The 17,553-nt window shown below is 36.9% G+C and overlaps 1 protein-coding gene across 1 annotated transcript in view; it reads right to left on the minus strand.

Annotated features, from left to right (window-relative positions):
* The window catches only part of PAXIP1 (PAX interacting (with transcription-activation domain) protein 1), a 47,664-nt gene that overhangs the window by 9,733 nt on the left and 20,378 nt on the right, over positions 1–17,553 (minus strand). Inside the window, exons 4-13 of the mRNA XM_009886785.1 lie at positions 14,803–14,866; positions 13,671–13,784; positions 9,128–9,772; positions 5,580–6,279; positions 4,658–4,752; positions 3,583–3,678; positions 3,118–3,255; positions 1,657–1,778; positions 903–1,087; positions 725–768 (exon numbers count right to left, since the gene is read on the minus strand). Coding sequence (XP_009885087.1) covers positions 725–768; positions 903–1,087; positions 1,657–1,778; positions 3,118–3,255; positions 3,583–3,678; positions 4,658–4,752; positions 5,580–6,279; positions 9,128–9,772; positions 13,671–13,784; positions 14,803–14,866 — 2,203 coding nt within the window. The remainder of the gene's footprint in view (positions 1–724; positions 769–902; positions 1,088–1,656; positions 1,779–3,117; positions 3,256–3,582; positions 3,679–4,657; positions 4,753–5,579; positions 6,280–9,127; positions 9,773–13,670; positions 13,785–14,802; positions 14,867–17,553) is intronic.

Here is a 17,553-nt window from a genome sequence, read left to right on the forward strand (position 1 = left end):
TTCAGAACAAGGAAACCGTGCAGAAGATAAGTTGCAGTTTCCACCTCAGATCTTACACCTGTCTCATGTTTTGCATGTTTCACAGAATACACTACATGACAAAACCTAAATGTTTTGTATCTTTTGTAAGGTACATTCTTCATATCCTTACTGTTGTTAATTTACACTGCTGTCATTTCCACGGTTATCAACTACACTTTTAAAAGCAAGCTATATTTTTAAATTATATAGTATATATATGCCCATGGTTTTAGTTCTTCGAATATTTCAAAGAGATGATATAAAGGAGTTCCACCCTTAATTTACATTATCTATTTAGCCAATATTCTAACAGAATTCTTACCAATTTTTGGTGCTGTGCCTTAAAAATCCTTATGTGGCCTGATTTTCGGACAGCGTTAGGTACGAACTCAAAAAGTATTAAGCCCTTTCTAAAGGTCTGATGTAAAAATTGAAGAGTGAAGCACTAGCCCAGGATGTCTCAATAGTAACTGATTTTGTACATCATAGTGCAGGTTCTTAGTTCTGCAAACAATTATTTCTCAGGTTTCTCAAAATATAATAGAAAGAACACTAGCAGGAAGTAAATCCAGGAGGTTCAGTACGGGTCTGTGTACATCCCTCTGACATGTTGCTCACACCATATACACATATGCTCACACATCAAAACCACTAAAGACTAATCTTACAAAAATACCTGTATATATACAGTAATTCAACATACCATTAGAAGTTCTGGTGATACCTTTAATGGGACTCTCCAAGCATCTAGGAAACAAAGAACAAAACAAAAATGAAAACATTGCAAAGTTATTTATAACAGAAGACACATACTTCTATTGATTAAACAGGCATATATATAAATGCCACAGAACACAGGATTTTGGGACTGATGCTCTTACCCAAAAGGTTTAGAACTAGATGTTGACTAGGAGAAAGTGGATCCTGAAGATTGAACACTGTATACCGACTGTGCTGTATCTGCCGTAAGGCTTCAAAATTTCCTAGCAGTATGTCACAGAGCCATTGTGCATTTACACATGGTATTCTCCACTCCTTAGCTTTCTCATACTTCAAGCCACTGGGCCTTATTGTTCAGAGATGAAGAAAAAAAGAAATTATATTTCAATAGAATAGTTAAAATAGTAATTTCTAATAATAAACCTAAAATACCAATATTTCTGTGTTGGCCTACTATCTACTTTAACTGTGACAAAGTAGATACTCTGAAAAATTACCTTTGCTTTATTTGTTAGAATAAATCAATTAGGGGAGTATTTCTGCCCCAAACGGAATCAAGTTAGACCCAGATTTAACTTAATTTTCCACCCCTAACGTTTTAAAACCATTATTTCAAAAAAAATATATTTACTTATGAATGATGTAACAGTCAGCATCACTTATAAAACATTGTAAAACAGTGGAATTAGAAATTACTTTTCTTTTGCCTGTCTTCAGAAGGCCAAATTTATCATGTAACAGTGTGCAGTAATTTAGTTCAAGAAATAACATCACTAAGTTTATTGCTATCAAATTGCAGAATTGATTAGAATTAACATTTTTATAATGAGCTGTAATTAGCACCTCATGTTAAGAAAAACACTAACTGGCAACAGGCAACCGACAACATCAGTACTGCAGCGATAAATCACTTACTCTTTACAGATGAGAACGGTATTGCTGCGACACAGGTAGCCTGTGTATTTGGCACCTGCTAGGTAGGCCATTAGTTTGAGGTCATCTCTGTCACTATCAACAAATCCTGTCACAGAGATTATCTACAGACAGAAAGAGACAGTTACAAATAACTGAATGTAGATGGTACTTATAAAACAATCCTATTGAAAGTACTTTTGTGTTACTCAATTTTTTGCGTTACTGTGAAAGACACAGTATCATAACTGGCATATAGGCACTTATATAAAACATGGCTTGTAGGATACAAAAAGTACAATTTAAAAGCGATTTGTTTATACATAAACATTTCAGGTTTTCAGCAGTAGTTCTGACTCCGGAAGAATAATTTTCATTTTGCTGGTCAGCTTTTTCTCATTTAAAGGCTACAAAGACTACAGTTTTACTATGAAAGAGCTCACAGCTAGTTTTTTTCTTGCCCATCTCACCTCTTTCTTCCGCTGCTGTTTATATTCAGGAAGACAGAGAAACACTTATGCTCACTTGCCCTCCTCTACTTTTAAAAATCTTCTGAACGCTCTGCTCTACGCTGCCACGAAGCCAAACAAAGTGTGCCAACTGATCACAGGTGGTGAACTGTAATTCCACCTCTCCCGTTCTTATCCTTAGTCATGCCAAGTTTTCATTTTTGCCATTCTCTCCTCTTATTTAGGAAAAGGCAACAGCAATTTTGTTGTTGATAATAAACTACATTTATTACATATTACATTTACTATTAACCACTGTGTTCACGTGCATATTGTCATATTCTAATATCCCCAAACCTGTACTTCTTTTTATGCCTTTTAGAACAGGCTAGTAGCAAGGCCATCATCTTGTATGTCTGCATCTGGAACAAAGAAATCCAATGCCAAGACATACTTTGGCATCTTGATTTATATTGCGCACTGTATTTCAAGATGCAATCGATTCAACTGCAAGTTTATGTTTCAACCCCACAAAATCCAACTTCCCCAGTGCTCCTCACGGCACAGTCTACTGGAACTGTGACGTCCTATTCTCTGATTAACAGAACAGGCTTCCTTTTCTGGAATTTACGAGGTATTGTCCCAGAAAAACCCTCAAAAAATCCCCTCAAAATATTGATGGATGGTAAAGGAAGCATATACTATTAGACATGCTGTTAGTCCAAAAACTACGCAGCTTGAATTCCTGCCATTTGCAATGTAAAACTCATGTAATTTTCGCACCTCAGTTTCTAAGAGAGTAATTCACAAACACAGGTGTTACTCCTCACCACTCAGAACTCAGTAAGACTTACAAAGCACTCTGAATCACCTAGTAGTATGCACCACAACAACACAGGGCCTTAAGATTAACAGAAGCTTTTCTTCAGAGACACAAGAAATGTGTATTTTGCTATATTTTAACTGCTCATGTAATGAACCAAGCATTTGTTAGAAGCAAGCTTTTTCTTCTTACATGTTGAGAGCATGGCTTTCCTCCTGGTGGAAATGCCACTGGAAAATGAAGGGCTCGATGAGGTGGTATCATTTTCTTCTTCTTCAAGATTGAGTTCAGCCAATGTGCTGTAATACATCTCTTCCTTTCTCTTAAAGCCTACGAATACATGCATAAGCAGCTTTTAAAAACCAGAATACATCTTTATTTTATTGTACAGTACAGAGCTTCCATTTTAGTCATTTGTTTTTCTCTATTTTTTCAGGATCCCTCTTCTCATAGCATCTTCCTTAGTGTTCTCTGGGATAAATCTACTACATGCATTATGAAAGTTTGTTGTACCATAAACCGCAAATCATGAAAAAGCTCATAATGAAAAACTTTAATTTTGTACTTACAATCTAAGCATGAGTACATACTGGAAAGCCCTACCTTTCCAGTAATAAAATTAAAGCATGCATTAATACACATTAGTAGTTTGCTTACCTGAGCATACATGTTACTGACTTGGCTTTCACAAAGAAGATGTGTACACCTGCTTGTAAGGGTAGGGTCCACTGTCCCACCATGTGCTTGAATGATCTGGCAAGAGAACAAACCCAAAACTTCTAATATATATATATATAGCAATTTTAAAATTACCCTAAGAAATAAACAGTCTTAAATTAAAGTCTACTCTTTAGGACACTGCCACCATTAGCACCATTTCACTGAAGAGTTACCCCCCAAAAATGTTTGTTATCTAGCTTAAAAATATTTTTTAAAAAAATAAAAATAAAAAAATGGAAAAACCAAAATTAAATATGCACCTTTTCACTGAGCTACAAAATGTCTATTTTTTTAGAATCAATTAAAAAAACCAAATAAAGATATATAAACAAAAATAACCCTTCTCATGTTTCTTTATTCTTGCAATATAACTTAAACAATTTTTCACAAACTATTCAATTCTATCTCAGCAATAAACACAAGTGCTGTTAAAAATGTCAACAGCTTATTTGATTATGCAAAATTGTAGTGAAAATTCAACTATAAAATCCATCAGAAGTTTCTGAAGAACATCAAAGTCCTCTCATTTAGGAAAGGATACAATCAGATTTTTCTGAAAAATAGAAGTTGGCAAAAAATAGAAACACTCTATTCCTCCATCTTATTCACTCAGGTGGATACCTGACAGGCTACTAAATGCCAAAATTATATGCAAAAAAAGGTCTCTTTATACAATCAGGTTAAAGATAGAGAGCAATGCAGTATTACATTTGCTGTACTACAGCTGCTTGATTAAAAGCAATAGTTGGGAAATAGTTAAGGCTGTAACTTATTTAGCCAATGTTCTGACTAAAGACCTAATTCAACCAGGCTTCACATCTAAAGCATTTTTATTACTTTTTCTGGGCAGCTGCAGTTGAATAATGTTTTTTAGGTTGTAGCACAAACATTACACAAAAGGATGCCTAAAGAAAAGTGAAAAGTGCTGAAATACTTCCAATCATTTCTTTTAGAATTTAGTTACTGTGACATTATGTTATGATAGTTTTTTAAAAATACAGCAGAATCTTACCCGTTTCCAGGTCGCTAACAGCTGTTTGTCAGACATCTGTTCTGGGTAATCAGCAATTGCAAAGACACAGCCCAGCAGGAAATAGTCTTCTGGAACTAGAATAGTTTGGCACAGAAAAGAACAACAAATTAAATACTTGCAAGTCTGAAAGAGTTCATCTCAGAACATATTTGCTACACTAATCTTTCCTACTACCAGGTTATACACTTCATTCAATTTTGAAGTAAATCTGTCCTGGAAAAAGTAGGATCTGAAATTTCAAAGCTGAGAGCCACATCTAAAGGCACGGTTCAGCCCAGAGTTTGTTTTTGTTCTGGGTGGGTTTTTTCCTGGATGAAGGGGTGCTAAAGGGGCAGAAGGAAGTGGCACCAAAAGCAAAATATAAGACAACAACTTACTCTTTTATACAGATCACTTATGAATAGTCAAAACAATCAAAAAGCTTTCAGTTTTACTAGCATGGACAGAATTCAAAGCAAGGTATGACAGCTTACTATCTGATATTGAATCCTCATTAATATACTAGTATTTCCAAAATGTAATCTGTCTTTCCAGTTGTCACGCTGTTTGAAAGCTTCCCCCTTTCCCTCTTCCAAAGGAAAAGAAATTTAAAAAAAAAAATATGGTATGCATAGGCTAACACTGTTCTCACAGTATAATTTATATGCTAGTGGCATAAAGTGTATATTTGAAAAGAGAATGTTCTCATTGCTCTCATGCTTTTCAGATTTCTGGATCATCCTTAGTTATAATTTAAATCTGTTCGCCTAAAAATTAGTAAAACAGGTCCTGAGGCATGAATGGCACTTATAATTGTTACAACCCCATACTGTAAACACAGCATTATTTTCCGATATTCTAACCCACATTATGTCATGTCATTAGCCACTTTTTCCAGGATCAGAAGGCAATAATTACTAACTCTCTGCTGCTGGATCATGCCCAAAAAGCGGCTGCTGTTGCAGTTGTTGCTGTTGCTGCTGGTGGTGTTGTGGCTGCTGGGCTGCAACTTGATGCTGTAGTGCTTGAGATGTCTGAGTTAGGTGTTGCGTTGCCTGATTCTGCATTTGCTGTTGCTGATGCTGTTGGTGTAATCGCTGTAAGTGCTGCTGCTGCAATTGCTGCTGCTGTATCTGCTGCTGCTGATGTTGCAGCTGTTGCTGCTGCAGATGCTGCTGCTGTAGCTGCTGCTGCTGCAACTGATGAAGTTGTTGTTGCAATGCATGCTGCTGTTGGAATTGGAGCTGCTGCTGAGGACGGTGTAGCTGCTGTTGTGCATGTAACTGCTGCTGTGGAAACTGAAGCTGCTGTTGTGTGAACTGGTGCTGCTGATGAACTTGCTGTTGCTGTTGCGAGAACTGATGAGGCTGTTGCTGTTGAAAAGACTGCTGGGAAATCTGGGGTGGTTGCTGCTGCTGCTGTTGTAGCTGCATAAGTTGTTGAGGTTGAAGGTGTAAAAGAGGATGGTGCTGTTGCTGCTGTGCTTGATGTGACTGCTGTAATAAATGTGTCTCTGGTGTTAGTTTCACTTGACTAAACAGCACCGCATTTGGATGTCCCTGTTGGCTATGATTTACTTGTTGTTCTAAACTTTTTGTAGGTGCTGAAAGTGATTGTAATATCTAGAAAACAAAGATTAGTTTTGTGACCTTTTTGTTGTCATTCAGTTTTAAAAATATTTAAAGAACTACTGGGAAAACACAATTCTCAGAAGAACCCTATGCTTAAATACATTGTGAGCTAAACAAAAATCTTTTAACTGTTAATAGCAAAATGAAAAGTCAGGACTTACACATCGAAAAGCATGGAGCTACACATGGCTCCTAATATAAGGCAATGCACATCTTAGCAAAATTTAGGATTAAATCCCATCCTTGTATTATTGATATCTCCGATAGCATTATGACTATTAACACTATAGTAATAATTCTATTGATCAATTCAATTAACTATAATATTCATTTTACAATCCTGTTGAGCCATTAAGTTCAAAGTTTAGTTCCATAGTCTTACTTGCTTTAACTTAAAAATTGCTAATAAAGCCTCTACTAATTAGTGCTGTTTGAAACATAAGAACTTAATACAACCTTGCTTTATTTTGAGCCAATTCAGGAATACTTAGGTCTATTTTTTAAACTGAATCTCAAATTACAAAGAAAGACATTGATCTGCTGAGCACTAATAGTTCCTTTGGGGAAAAAAAATAACCAACTCATACTTCAGAATAATAAACTTTAGGTTTATACAGAGTGCTGAAGTAATATACAGTTTAATTTTATTTTTAGATGTATAACTCACTGTAAACGGAAAAATTGTTTCACACTAAGCAGACACAAGCAAGTGAGCTTTTAAAGCACCAGAAACGGGAAAATTAGGCAAATTCTGAATAGATTAGGATGAGTTCTACATAGTTATTAAAATACTTTAATATAAACTACCTATTAAAAATTAGAAGGAACGATAGGAAACTCTAGACTCGCCATTCATAAAGTCTTTTAAACACAAAATCAGCTTTGGTGAATCCTGCAAAGCTTGTTTCCTACACCCACACTATTTCATCACATACAGTGTAAACTTCAGTGATGTGTGTGTGAGAGAGAGGAATCAAAGCACATCACTAAAACACCAAGCCAAATAACTGTATCCTTGCAATGAGAGGTCCATCTTCATTAGAGGTGGCTCAAGTGTTTTTTACAATGCACTTCAAAACATCTCAGGTTTCATCAAAGTAATTTTGATGTTGTCGGTATAGCATACACTTACAACCCGGAATATCAATGCATCACCCATCCCTAACATCTAGACAGCACCACAGTATAAACATTCAAAAACTAAAAATAACATACACAAAAAGAATGTTTCTGTGGCTCAGTATGAGGAGAGATCTTCATGCTGCTCCCCACAAAAAGTCCCAAAAGTCAAAATTACAGAAACTTCAGGACACATATTTCAAAATAAAGGGATAAAACTTTCAAAAGTATCCTAAGGCTCTATTCAGAAAGTAACTTTGTATCTGCAAAATGCCTTATTATTAGAAATCTTGCCATTTGGCAGGAATCTGAGGTTCAAATTAAACATTAACTTTCCAAGATTGTGAACCAATACACGGAATCCACCCAAGACTGGTACCCAAGCAGGATACAAAGTACAATTTAACCTAGCCAGAGGGAAGTTATAAGGAAAAAGGTAGAATTGTTATTCCTCCCTCTAGGAAGCAGATTCACAATTCTAAGATGCAAAGCTTTTCTCCGCGTGCTGGAGGTAGCACAGCAACCTACACTGCTGCCTGATTCGGTACTTGAGAACAGTCCTTGCACACCATAGCCAAGTCCCTAGTCTAACAGACTTTCTAGCTGAAGCATGATACCATCAACTGCCCTGTAGCTCTATAAATGTTACTTACGGAAAAATACTTCCACAGGGACGCCACTAAAGAGCATTTGATAGTACAATGGGTTGTAGATATGGTGTTCAGACATGAAAGCATCAGTCAACTTACCAGCACTGGCCAACCGACCAGGACTTTGGCGATTCTGCTCAGTCTTTAAACAATTCAAGGCATTGAGAAAAGGAAACTAAGACTCAGTTTTACAAGGAAGCCTGTATTTCCGTTTCATACTCAGCAGTCATATAGACAACTAAGAACCAACACTTCTGAGTGTCTCCACTTTTTGTGTTTAAATACTAGCTGTAAGCGTCTATATTATTCAGGCACCTTTGAAAGTTTTACCTTCAGATGAACATCCAAATATATGCACCAGTACAATTACTTAAGTAAAAGAAACGTCTAACATTTACCAGCACCTACTTTTCTCACAGTCCCTTCCCATGAACGTCTTAGAATTTCAGTGCTGCCAGTTATTTCAGTGCATGCTCACTTGCTTTTTATTTTCTTCTAAAAATAAATTCAATACAAAAGCTGCAATTATTTCAACTATACAAGTGGCATAAAAACTTGTGAGTTAGGACTTCTGCATCATAAGCCTGACTATACTATATAACAACTTAATGATGCCCAGCAGAACAACACAGTATAGAACTGAACCTACTGTGAGAACAATCCATTTCACGGTTTTATGTGTTTATAGCACAAATAATTCCTTGCATTGAATAAAAAGCTTGAAGGGTATGAAATCAGGTTTCCCCAACTAGCCAAATAATTCTAAATTAATGATTATTTTTTTGCTCTTACCGAGAAATCAATACTGAAACTCTAAACCACATGGTAGTTAAACACAGCTTTACCTTTCCAAAGATTTTTTCCAAATGCATTCTTACTTCTGTGAACCTGCTAGGAATGAAGTTATTTGTTATGGGGAGGTTACTAATTTGACCACAACTTCTAAGTAATATGGAGAACTTTTAATCCTCTGTAGATTTAAAGAACAATAAAAGGAAACTGAAGTTCTTTGATATGATATTTCCTAAGAAAAAGTCCATTATCTTATAAATTAAAAATCCAACACTTACATGTGCTACATTTGATGGTCTATTAATTTGCTGAATATCAGCACTATTAGTAATATTCCTTAATGTCCGCACGGCTGGACTCCACGTAGCCATCATTTCCTGTCGATCAGAACTTTGGGCACCTTGTACCGAAGCCATTAGATTGCCTCTCAAATCCGGTGGCAAAATATTACCTGGCACTGGTGGGACATTGGCACATAAATTAATTAACCCAGAGTCTTTCCCTTGAGGCAACCTACGCTTTGCTGTAGATGCCTGTGGGACTTCAGCTGGTGTCCAATTCAAATTCCTTTCTTGCTTTTCTGGGGAGGAATCTGAAGAATCATCAAACATCAGTTCCCCTTTTGCCTTGTCAGCAGTAGTAGATTTTGGTGAAAAAACTTGATCACCCAAAGGTGATCCTTCTCGAGAAGATGCTGGGCTTGATAATTTTTCATCAGTACTAGCTTCATTTTGAGAATCTTGTTCTTCATTTTCTGCTTCCTCCTCCTCTTCCTCTTCCTCCTCTTCTTCCTCCTCGTATATAATTAAACGAGGATGATAAGGAGTCTCTTCTTTTTTAGCCTTATCAGCTATAGAATCCAGTACCCAGTCTGGTGTCACAATTTTAATGCTGTCCCGTTTACAAGCACATTCATATTTCTCCTGGAAAAAAATAAAAGGAAATTTTATTTTCCTAGAGCACGGAGAGGCAGATCCCAAGATTCCTGGAAAAAAATAAAAGGAAATATTTTATTTGAAGACAAAAAATCCCAAATAACCTTTTTGAGGGCAGGGCTAGAGCACGGAGAGGCAGATCCCAAGAGGCTGTCCAATAACAGAAATTGATCTCTCCCACAACCAACAGGACAAACTACACTGCAGACCACAAGTTCCATGAGATTAAAATAATACCCTCCACATTTACAATATAAGGACTCAGAAGGCACAAATGCAGGAGATTAAGTCTTCACTTGCAAAAACACCACTACCCAAATTCTTCTCAAACCCAGTTGACAAAGGATTTGAAAATCATGATATATGGTTCTGAAACAGCCTTCAGAACTCCAGCAGCTAGGAATATCACAGTCAATACTAAGATGCAGCTGATTTTTAAGTGAAAATTAAGGTGAATCTAAACACAGTTTATACTTACATTTTCTCCACCGAAAAAAAACCAAAACAAAACAAAACAAAAAAATCCAAAAAAGCTCCATGAAAAAGCATTTAGAGAAAAATCAGTTTCACTGTAAAGTAGAGACCAATATTTACAAACTGATCACTGAAAAAAAAGCATTTCAAAAGGAATACAAATCAGAAACTGGTCAGCTATTTCCCATGCACCTTCTCAGAAGCTGCAAACTGTAATGTTGCCCTCAACTTGAAAGTTACACTTCTGTCCAAATATTAGCTAAATCCATTTCAATGAGAGGTTATGATGCTGACAAAGTAGAAAATTTTATCCCTCCCTCTTTATCATTTCATCATTTGAAGATATATACAAATAGTAAAACTTCACTGTTTCTTTCCCCAAGAAATAGACACAGGATCAGTGCTCTATTTATTCAAAACATCCTCTCTGATGGAAACCAGTGACAAATATCAAGACAGGGGGAAAAAAAAAAAAGGAAAACTTTCTTTAGAAGATTTGAAACTAATTTCAGGATCTAATATTTAAAAGTGATTGAACTGGGATTTTCTTTGTATATCAAACAATGTAAATTAACAACCAGCACATTCAGAGGATATTAATTTAATTTAATGATTCTCTAGAGTTATTTCCTACAATGAAACTGTCATTCATACACAATAAAGAGATTACAGATGAAACCAAGTTTATTTGTAGATAAGAATTTTCATTCTTTCTTTGTGGAGAGAATTATTAAGAATCTTGTTTTATCATCTTGTGTCTAGTCAAAGCAATCATTTACGTTTTCACTAGTGTCAAAACTGTTCTCATTACCAGCTGCTCCAGATTCCCTTGTAGTAGTGTATCAGAGCAGCAGGACTAGAAGCATTTTAAGTAATCATCCTATAAAATTTTTCCCATTCGGTGATTACGTAAATTAAACAAGTTATTTATTTTTTCCTACAGGTATGAAATGCTAATGTGTTTTTTTCAGTTTCTTGACTGGCAAGTTCACAACATCCTTTGCTCTAAAAAGCTTATGATTTACAGTAATACTTCTTAAACGGATATATCATCGCCTCTTAAAAACACCATTTTAAGTAGCAAAGCTCTTCATCCAAGCAGTACATTTTGTTGTGATGGAGGGGAGACAACTAGGGTGGCATTCAGTACACCCTTCCAACTCTTCCACAGAAGAAAGATCATGAAATTAAAAAAAAAAAAAAAAAAAAAAGCGCCCCAAAAACAAAATCTACCCCCCCAAAAAAAAAAACTACAAAGGTTCTTACAGTTTTAAATGAAACAGGGAAGAAAAGGCAGGCGTCTGCCATGTCCACTTTGTCGTCTCCCAATGCCAGCCCATGGTTTATTCTAAAGCACTTTCCGATGTATCACATTCATAAGTTAATTGTTATCCTGCTAGCCGTGTGTTTTTCTCTATCTTAGTACTAGGTAGTTTACGTTAACTCCAAAATAGTAAAAGGGTCATTGGTGTGACAATAATATACGCCATTTGTATAAAAAAACATTAGAAACTTGCTAAAGTTTTACAGATTTATGTAAGGAGGTAGTGAACGTGATCTTAAGAGTTACTCACATTCAAATAACCTGTGTAACCCCTCCTACTGACTGGAAATTTAAAAAATGGTGATGGAAATGTGCTCATTATTAAAGGACAAAAAATAAAACACATACAAACAAAACCAAAAACTTGCTCCATTCACCACATTAACCAGAAGCACCCAAGCAATCATTTTAAAGTGAACTTCAATTTGTTTTAATTATTTTGTCTCTGAACAAACACAGTAAATCACTACAAATGTATTTCTTCTTCAGGAAGAGGAGTACCTGAACACTTCATGAAGTTTCAGCAAACTATTATAACCAAAGCATTACCAGCATTATAGTAGAGAAGACTATTCTGATGTGCTCAATGCTGCCTTTAGCTGGTTACCTGATCTTTGTGATTCAGTTTCTCGATCTGCACAAAGACAGCAACATTTAACTTCCTACACAGGAGTGGGAAGTCAAATGATGACACTAAATTAGGAGGAGCCGTGGACAGAGAGGCCTTACAGAGAAATCTGTATAGCCTAGAGAGCTGGGCAATCACCAACCATGTGAAATTTAACAAGAGCAAGTGCCCGATTCTGCACCTGGGATGGGGTAATCCTGGTTATACATACAAACTGGGGACGAGAGGCTGGAGAGCAGCCTCACAAAAAGGGATCTGGGAGTTTGGGTTGACAGCAAGTTGACTATGAGTCAACAGTGTGCCCTTGCACCCAAAAGGGACAACCATGTCCTGGCATGCATCAAGCACAGCATAGCCAGCCCGTCGAGGAAGGTGACTGTCCCACTTTACGTTGCAGTGGTGCAGCCCCCACCTCAAGTTCTACGTGCAGTTTTGGGTGCCTCAATGTAAGAAGGACATCAAACTATTAGAGTGTGTCCAGAGGAGAGTGACTGAGATGGTGAAAGGTCTCGAGGGCAAGACTTATGAGGAGCAGCTGAGGCCACCTGGCTTGTTCACTTTGGAGAAGGCTGAGGGGTGACCTCATCGCAGTCTACAACCTCCTCAAGGGAGGCAGTGGAGGGAAGGTGCTGATCTCCTCTCTCTGGTGACCAGTGGTAGGACACCAGGGAATGGAATGAAACTGCGTCAGGGGAAGTTCAGACTGGACATTAGGAAAAGGTGCTTCACTGAGAGGGTGGCGGGTCACTGGAACAGGCTCCCCAGGGAAATGGTCATGGCACCAAGCCTGTCAGAGTTCAGGGAGTGTGTGGACGGCACTCTTAAGTCATACAGTTTAGTGGTTTAGTTTTAGGTAGTCCTGTGAGGAGCAGGGAGTTGGATTCAATAATCCTTACAGGTGACTTCCAACTTAAGATATTCTGTGATGGGAGTGACTTGAAGTATGACTACTTTATCAGCAGTTACACAGGAATGCTGTGTACTGTTTATCCTACCAACTCTCTTTAAGAAAAATGACTTGAGGGATAACCTGCTCCTCCTTCTGCTCTCTTTATTTCTCTCTACCTCATAGCATTGAAGGGCACTTTACGCCATTTTTCAATTTTGTCTTTCATTCTTCTTCACTGATTCTGTATCTACAGATTTACAAATCACAATCGCTAATCATTATGACATGTCAAAATTAGGTTAACACAAACAGAATAAAGAATAAAATGCTTTATTCAACCAGAAATACAAATACTGATATTAAATTGGACATCTTTTGAATTAATCAGGCTTATAGCCATGCAGAAAATAAATACAAACTGAATAGCTGCAATGCATAATTGTGTTGAATTTAGCTGTTCAAGACTAACCACCAGTCTTAAGAATCCTAACTTCAGGGAGATGGAAAATTTTTGATTATTCAAAAGCAAATGAGAGCTACAAGAAGAATTGTACATATAATAAACTCTTACCCCCTTTGGCTCAGGCACAATCAAATGAGTACACTTATTATTGAGGCTCAGCTGGCAATTCCCTCCATAAAAAGTAATCAAAGCCCACAGCGTACTTCGGTCTTCAGATGAAACCTAAAAGGACGGTAAATAAGCCTTTTAGTTCTATGCAACCAGTTGCCTTCTGCTTGAAGAATTTTAGTACAATCCATGACATACCATTTACAAGTCTGGCTAATGTGTTACCTATCACTTTTAAATGCCAAATTAATATGAAAGTTACAGAGAAAAAAGGGTGACGAAGAGACGCAACAAGAGAAGACATTAAACAGTATTTTTAACCTGCACAGAGAAAAAGAAACCATTCTTCACTCCTGTAAAACTCAAGACCAATATATCACCTTCCATAAGAGAAAAAAGTTAGTGATCAAGCAAACAAGAATTATTTCTCTTAGACAACCTGTTCACATTCATTAAACAGAATTTTAACAAGTAGACCAAATTAACAGCCTGTGTAAACACATGACGCGTTTATTTCTAACAATTGATGTCACAGCAACATCCTCCTCCCCTGACAAGAAAGCCACATGTATTTAAGCCATTACCATTCAGAGTTAGTGACACTATTACAGGAATAATTTGTTAAAAAGTCTGAAGCATATATACACATATATTCCATTAGCACCTAGGGCCTTATCCTGTCCGTTTGCACACACAGACTGGTAACCCACAGGCTACTCACAGATCTATAGAGCTGGCTATGAACACAAGCCACTGAAGCACCACCTTCCCACTTACTTTACTCACTGGCACCCTTGTTAAGGTTTCAGTGCCTAAGTAGGTAAAACATGTCGACTGAGTATTGCATTAATGCAGAAACAGAAGAACAGGAGCAAAGACTTTGTAGTCTTAGTGTACTCTGCCTTTTAGAATCACCACACAGCTGAATAAAAGATAAATTACTGGTTGAATGTTCACAGTTTGAAATGTCCATGCCCTTGTTTTCAGTGAAAAACTGTTTTAGGTGATAATTCATCTAATGTACAGAACAAAAGTCATAATACAACAGAAAAACTGGTATCTCTCCTCAAAAAAAAGAAAGCATTGCACATATTGTACATTGGAGTAGACTGAAACATGGTTCACTTCTTACCTGAGAGAGACAGGCAGTGACTCCAAAAAAGATCTGACACGATTCTGGAGAAAAGCCATTTACACTGGAAAAGATGTGTCAAGGATGCAAAATAATTTGAGAGTTTGCTGATGGACATTAGAATGAAATTGAATAGCGTGCATAGTACTTCTCAGATATTATCAAGTATTTGACCGTTGAAAAACTTGTATCTTTAAAAGCATGTTGTCTGTTTCTAATTCAAGTTGTACATGTGAGGAAAAAACTGAAATGCAGAGTGGATCAGAAGGCTTCCAATATCACGACTGATTTTGGTAATGCTACAAAGTTGCTTCTTGCCAGAATATCTCCCTCAGCCAACCTCAGGATGCTAAACACAGGAAGTTTAGCTTATAGGAATCAAGTCATTACCAAAGCGTCTTTTCATTATCAAGTGTTTATCTCCATGTTTAAAAAGACAGGAGAATCTGAAGAATTCTAGGAGCTACTGTGAAAAACAAACTGAGAAAACATCACACTGTCATGTAAAACAGAAACACGGCCTGAAACTAACATGAAGTTTTCCACCATGCTTCAAAATTCAACAAGACCTCTGGTAGCAATGCATATTTGTTTTCAGATGCATGAAGAGTCAGATAATGAAACAGTATGCAAAAAAGAGCAGTGATAATTTTTACAGACCTAGTAAATATGACTTATAAGAGGAAACTGAAAGACTAGAATTGATGCGCTAAGAAGCTAAGATGACACATCTTCAAATCCTTTAAAGGCTGCCGAATGAAAAGAGAAGTAATTTGTTCTCCCTATTCAGAATGGCTCAGATAAATCAAAACAGGTTAGACTGCAGCATGGTCATGGGGTTAAACTCTAACAACACAACAGTGAGGCACTGTAAGGTGACTGGGGAGACTATGAAATCTCCACTACAGGAGGGGCTTTGTGAAACAGGAGAGAACAGTTTGACAGAAGTGACCTGGAAAAGAGACACGAACCAGCTGACTTCTGTAACTTCCCTCCCTTTTCTACACTTTCATATGATTTTGTGTTTAAGATACTTGCACACATTGTTGTAAAAAAGGACTACAGAAAAAGATGTGCATTGTGTTACTAGTACACACTGAGATTTTTGTAATTAAACAAAATTATTTTCCCTGTGCTGTTCACAGATGCACCAGCAATACTTAAATTTTGAGAACCAGAAGAGACAAGACACAACAAGCTGACAACAAAGCCCAGAGCGCTTTAAAACTTAAGAATAGATTACTGCCATTATCCAGAATACTCCCAAGAAGTTCAGGTCTGATGAATGTCCTAAATTTCACCGTGTTGCTCAGTATCTCATCTAAGGTAGAGATTCAGGACTGGATCTTTCAAAAGTGTACAGTTGTTTACTCCCTGCCTTAACATCTGCTCCTAGCACATAAAGCAGCAACAGCTCGGTATTTAACTTTTAGGAGGTCCATCAGTTTGACTACAGCTTGCACTTTCTAAAGAAAAGGAGTGAAATAGACCCTCTTAAAACAGTTACAAGCAGCACAACAATAAGCTTCCAAGAGGGTCTGGAAAACAAAAAAGAGGGAATGCAGCAAAATTCACTTTTTTTTCCTCCCAGCAACAAAAACTCAGAAGTGCTCTGACCTTCTTTCATGTGTACAAGACCATGGAAAAATAAGCCTTTCTCATTCTTGCGTTTGCTGCTACCAAGAGAATTAAGAAAGAAATCACCAGCCCTCTTTACGGCATTATAACTGAAGTTTTCACACACAAAACTATTTCTTTCTTCAGGAAGGCTGCTTCCAGATTCATTTTTCTGCTACTTCCCTTCAACTGCAGGTCAGTCAGGTTTTGCCATCAGTAGTTAGCAGTGAACAGGAGAATATTCCACCTTCTGCAGTTCTCCCTGATGAAAACAGCTTTCACAGCGGAATGTTAAAATGTATTTACAAGAAACAGGCAAAAATATTATGTTTCTATATTGCATTACATCTTTCTACATTAAACTTCACCTTTAACAGCTCACAGGCAAATGCCCGTCAAATAAATACTAGAATTGGTAAGCAAACGTAAAACCTTTAAGGCACTTATTAGATCTGTATATCTAACTGACAAAAGATGTTTCTAAGACTTTCTTCTTCAGTAAATTCAGTGACAACTTTGAGTAGTACATGTCCAAATCAACACATAAACAAAAGACAAAAATGCAGAATCTCATACCTCTGCCTAAACAGGGTCCAAATCAACTGGAAAAAGGAAGCTATTCCTATTAACTACATTTTTTTCATTATGGTAGCACCTAAAACCCTAATGAAAGGCCAGATGCCACTGCACTGGAAGTCATAAAGAGACTGAAACAGGACGAAGTTAAGACTTAACAACCCATTTTAGTGAGCACTATAAGGCTCAGAATAAAATCTAAAAATTCCAGATCCTAAGGACATAAGTGCCAGAAAGAATAAAGTCAAAGGTCCAAGGACACATTTACTGCTGACAGGTGTACAAAACTTCCTTCTTCCACACAACTCAATAATATGATACTACTGAGACCTGGTCTTTTCATTTGGCCATTCCTGCATACCCACAATAAAGACTTCCAGAGCAATACCATTCAGGGCTACATTCACACATTTATTGCTACAATTTAGTTATGGACTACATCACTCGATGTTTTTTATCTGTTGATTTCTCTTCTGGGTATGTAATAATGTCAGCTCTCAGAGCATCCTTTTAAAAAACATGGGTTCAGACAGAAGACCAATTTTCTAATAGTGCAAC

This window comes from Charadrius vociferus, unplaced genomic scaffold, assembly GCF_000708025.1.
Source record: "Charadrius vociferus isolate BGI_N301 unplaced genomic scaffold, ASM70802v2 scaffold255, whole genome shotgun sequence".
Classification (NCBI taxonomy): domain Eukaryota; kingdom Metazoa; phylum Chordata; class Aves; order Charadriiformes; family Charadriidae; genus Charadrius; species Charadrius vociferus.